Here is a 4,686-nt window from a genome sequence, read left to right on the forward strand (position 1 = left end):
TCTCTCTCTCTCTCCCCCTCTCTCCCCCTCCCTCCCTCCCTCCCTCCCTCCCTCCCTCCCTCCCTTTCTCTCTCCCTATCTCTCTCCCTCTCACCCGAGCCGGGACGAGCTTAGGGTGGTGTACGTCCCCCAACCCAACAGGGAGAAATGGGGAGGTGGGGCCTGTCACAGAGCCAACCTGGCGGTCCCCCTAAGCGCACACCTAGTCCCACCCGCCCGTTGCTCACCTGGGCACACAGCTGGACGAGCTCCGGTCCACCTCCCAGGTGGCATACAAATTCATCTGCACCGGGGCGGGGGTGCGGCCTGGTCCTGGACCGCCGGGAGGCGCAGAGCCCGAGGCCACCGCGACGGCCATGGAGGTGGAGGTGGAGGAGGACGAAGAAGAGGCGGCCGCAGCAGAGGTGGACGAAGAGGACGAGGTGGCCTGGGCCAGCTTGGGGGGCGTTGGCTGTTGCGGCAGCGGTTGCTGCTGCGGTGGCTGCTGCTGGGGAGACTGGGCGACCCCAGAGCCCCGCTGGCCGCTGCCGCCCCCGGCGCCACCGGGACCACCGCCCGCCCCTCCGCGTTCCGCCATGGCCTGGCCAGGGGTCGAGGGGGCGCAGGGCTTACGCAGACTAAGGCCACGCCGAGCGGCTCGCAGGCTTCCCCCCGCGGTGGCGGCAGCGGGGGCTCAGCGCGACTCAGACCGCCCGGCGGAGCGCGAGCCGCCAGCGAATCTGCACGCACGCGCGGGCCTTCGCTGCGCGCGGTCCTCGCGCTCGCCCGCCGCCGCCTGTTGCGGCCCGCGCGGCCCAGACACTGGGTGGGCGTGTCCGAAAGGGGGCGGGGAGCCGCGGTCCCACCCAGCCGGGCGCCAAGGGGCGGGGCCAGCCGAGCTCGGCCCCGCGGCCTCTGGGGAGGGGGCTACAGTCGGAGCGTTCTCGCTGCGCTGCTCTCAGGCCTTGGAGCGCCAGCTCCGCGTTCCTCCTCCCCCTCCGGCGGCCGCTACCCCGCCAGCGGAAACCCGGGTTTTCCGGGGCGCGGTCTCGGACCGGAGAGGGCTGCACGGGAGCGCGCTCAGCCCCTGGGATCTGCCGAGCACGTAGCGGAGGCCAACGCTCAGCGGGTCACGCGTTGCGTGAGAATCGGATAACCAACCTGCTGTGGCGACCCCTTCTGTGGGCTACTGGATACTTCGCCCACTCCTGTAAAAGGAGCTGTAAGTGGAGATCCAGCGACTGGCCACCACCTCGGGCACCTGAGCTAGGAAGTTTGCTCATGAGGGTAGGCAGGAGCACATCGAGCTAAGGTTGGCCAAATCTAACAGCCTTTCTTCTTGGTACAGCGCCCCCCCCCCCCCCCCCCCCCTCCACACCAGCCTTCATTTCAAAGTCCCAGAGTGCCTCAGTGCTTTCTCAATTTCAAAAATTCTATTTCTCTCAAGGCCTGATCAGCTGCCATACCCCACCCCCACTGCACTTGCACCTTCCTACACCCACACCTCACTTCTCCCCAGTACTTGAGCAAATGTCATGGGATTCCATGCTCCAACCCAGTCTCAGAACTCAAGGGCGCCAGGGAAAAACAAGCCCTTCAAACATACACACATAACTAATGAATCCAAGGGTTAGCAGGGACGCTGGAACAATTTAGATTTTGAAACGTTGATGTTCTCCAATAACTAAGAAGTAGGCCCTTCTGCCACAAGGTCAACGAGGAAGGCCTGACCTGGCCTACTTCCCTAGCCTACAGTTACTTCCCAGCCTAGCCTGGGTGCTAAGCTGGCTATTTTTATTCCCCAGGGACAAAGCAATAAGGTCAGACCAGACCTAAAGGTATTTCCCTCAGAGCCTTCAGACAGAGGGGTAAGGGGTAATAAATTATCCACAATTTCAGCACAGCAACCTACGATCCCATAGTCCTATGGGGTAGTCCATGATTCTAGGCAAGAAGTTCATGCTTCTGCAGAAGCTAAGAAGGAGAGAGATTCGAGAGTGTCATATATTCATCCATCCTTGGGAAACAGCTTTATTTACAAAACAAGTCTAAAATAAGAACATGAAATGACAAGCCTAGGGAAGTACAGAGTTAGCTTTGGGGACCCACTTATAAAGCCCAGACATACAAAGGGCCTAAAGGAAGGCCAGCTATATGAGGGGGACCTAAAATTTGAATTCCTTGTATTTCTTGCTGCCCCCACGACTGTCCTGGGGCTGAGCTTTCCGTTTCTTTTGCTGTAAGAGAAAGAGACAGGTTACAACAGGTTAAACAATCCCCAGACAGTCATAGACATAAAAATTGAAAAAAAGAAAAAAGCACTGAAAACCACAATCTCTCAGATTTGCATCACTTTCTTCTGCTTCCTGTGCCCCAGCATCACATCATTAAGAGATGGCAACCAATGGGAGATCTCTAAGAGCTTCAGGCACTGGGTCCACCTTCCCTCTCAGCACTGAAGCACACAGCTCCACCAGGGCAGACAGACTCTCCTCCTAGGCTGTCCCCCAGGGTCCCGGGTTGCACCCACCTTCTGTTTAGCAGCATGCTCAGCCACCATGTCACTGAAGTCTTCCTTCTCCACTTGTGCCTGCTGCTCCCGCACATGTTCCTCATACTTCTGGGTCATGGCCATGGGGTCCAGCTCCAACTCCTCAGGGGCCAGCGCTACTTCCACACCTTGCAGTTCAGGGGCTGGGCCCTTCCGACTCATGACCGTGGACATGTCATAGATGTGGGTTGACCCCATCATGGCTCCCCCAACAGTGGCTGTTCTCTTCTCTGGCAGTACAGTGAACAGTTGAGGTGTCTCACTACTGTAAAGGACAAGAAAGTAAACTCAGTAAGGGACAAAGGGTCTCTGGAGTCAAAGAAACATAGATAGCAATTAGATTCTTGGAGAATTCCACGATGACTGCAGCTCAAGTATCTATAGAACTTTAGGTTAGGGATGTGGTGTGGGTCAGTGCTGATCCTACAGGACAGAATCTGTAAGGGCTACAGACACTAAACTAAGGGATCTTCTGAGTCAAATTAGGAGAGCAGAACCAGGACTTCCACGTAAGGAAAGGTTAGTGGTCAAAGAGGCTAAGTTTCGTAGAGAACTTTAGAGCCAATGAAACAGCTCAGCTGGCAAGCCAGACTGACCTTTATAGGAACCCATAGAAAGGAGAAAGGAGAAAACCAACTCCACCAAGCTTGCTGCGGCACAATAGCACATACACACATAGACCCACACAAACTCACCATGCATGCACACACAATAAGTGTTTTTAAAAAAGGATAGCAGTCAGGCAGAGGCAGGTGGATCTCTCTGAGTTTGAGGCCAGCCTGGTCTACAAGAACTAATTCTAGGACAGCCTCCAAAACTACAGAGAAACCCTGTCTTGGGGGGGGGGGGGGACTATATACTGATCAAAACTGAAGATCTGTAGGAATATAAAATACCCTGGGCCCAGTCAAGTAAATTTCACAAAGCTAAGCAGCCAGCCAGAAACTATTAGACATATAGCAAGGCATGGTACTGCACACCTATATTTAATCCCAGGACTGGGGAAGCTGAGACAGGAGAAGGCCATGAGTTCAAGGCCAGCCGTGGTGACAATAGAGACCCCATCTCCCCACCCCACCCCCAAAAAAAGCCACATGGGGCTGGAGAAATGGCTCAGTGGTTAAGAGCATTGCCTGCCCTTCCAAAGGTTCTGAGTTCAATTCCCAGCAACCACTTGGTGGCTCACAACCATCTGTAATGAGGTATGGTACCCTCTTCTGGCCTGCAGACATACACACAGACAGAATACTGTATACATAATAAATAAATAAATATTTAAAAAAAAAAAAGCCACATGGCTTTCACCCCAGCACTAAAGGAAGCAGAGGAAGGCAGATCTCTGTGAATCCAAAGGAAGCCTGGTCTACATACAGACATAGGTCAGCCAGGGCAACACAGTAAGTAAGATCCCATCTTAGAAAAAAGAAAGAGAAGTTTCAACTCACAGAAAGGACAATAGCAATCAAAATCTGTCCGGAGAGCTACAAGTAGTAGCACACACCTATAATCCCAGCCCTTAGGAGGTGGACGAAGAGAGAGAGAGAGAGAGAGAGAGAGAGAGAGAGAGAGAGAGAAAGGAATTCAAGATCAGCCTAGCAAATGGGACTGAAGAGATGACTCAGTGGTTACGAGCACTGACTGCTCTTCCAGAGGACCCAGGTTCAATTCCCAGCAACCACATGGCAGCTCACAACTGTCTGTAACTCCAGAATCCCCAACACCCTCACACACATATATATAGATACAAAACACCAATAAAATAAAAATAAAAAATAATTAGCAAGCAAATACACAAAGTGTCATTACAGGGCCTGGGGAAATGGGTCAGTAGGTAATGTGCTTGCTATTCAAGCACAGGGACCTGAGTTTGGATCTGAAAACAAATTGTGTCTCTAAATCCAGCGTAGGGGCAATGGAAACAACAGCAAGTCACAGGGTCTGAGCTGGAGAGGTTAAGAGCATTGCCTGCTCTTCCAAAGGTCCTGAGTTCAATTCCCAGTTACATGGTGGCTCACAACCATCTGTAATGGGGTCTGGTGCCCTCTTCTGGCCTGCAGGCATACAGACAGAATATTGTATACATAATAAATAAATAAATAAATAAATAAATAAATAAATAAATAAATAAATAAATAAATAAATAAATATTAAAAAAA

At 52.9% G+C, this 4,686-nt stretch overlaps 2 protein-coding genes across 6 annotated transcripts in view; both read right to left on the bottom strand.

Moving 5' to 3' along the window:
• The window catches only part of Pacs1 (phosphofurin acidic cluster sorting protein 1), a 132,665-nt gene extending 131,694 nt beyond the window's left edge, over positions 1-971 (bottom strand). For 3 of the 4 annotated variants that reach the window (XM_050137342.1, XM_050137340.1, XM_050137341.1), the window contains exon 1: positions 228-970. In XM_050137342.1, the coding sequence (XP_049993299.1) occupies positions 228-577 (350 nt within the window). In that variant the 5' untranslated portion in view covers positions 578-970. Of the gene's footprint in view, positions 1-227 lie in introns of all 4 variants that reach the window. The other variant, XM_050137339.1, reaches the window with a different exon arrangement.
• A 1,011-nt stretch (positions 972-1,982) lies between these two features.
• Positions 1,983-4,686, bottom strand: part of Sf3b2 (splicing factor 3b subunit 2) — a 17,325-nt gene continuing 14,621 nt past the window's right edge. For both annotated transcript variants that reach the window (XM_050137406.1, XM_050137405.1), the window contains exons 19-20: positions 2,510-2,795; positions 1,983-2,216 (exon numbers count right to left, since the gene is read on the bottom strand). In XM_050137406.1, the coding sequence (XP_049993363.1) occupies positions 2,145-2,216; positions 2,510-2,795 (358 nt within the window). In that variant the 3' untranslated portion in view covers positions 1,983-2,144. The remainder of the gene's footprint in view (positions 2,217-2,509; positions 2,796-4,686) is intronic.

Source organism: Alexandromys fortis, unplaced genomic scaffold, assembly GCF_014885135.2.
Source record: "Alexandromys fortis isolate MF-2015 unplaced genomic scaffold, M_Fortis_MF-2015_v1.1 scaffold_3, whole genome shotgun sequence".
Lineage (NCBI taxonomy): Eukaryota > Metazoa > Chordata > Mammalia > Rodentia > Cricetidae > Alexandromys > Alexandromys fortis.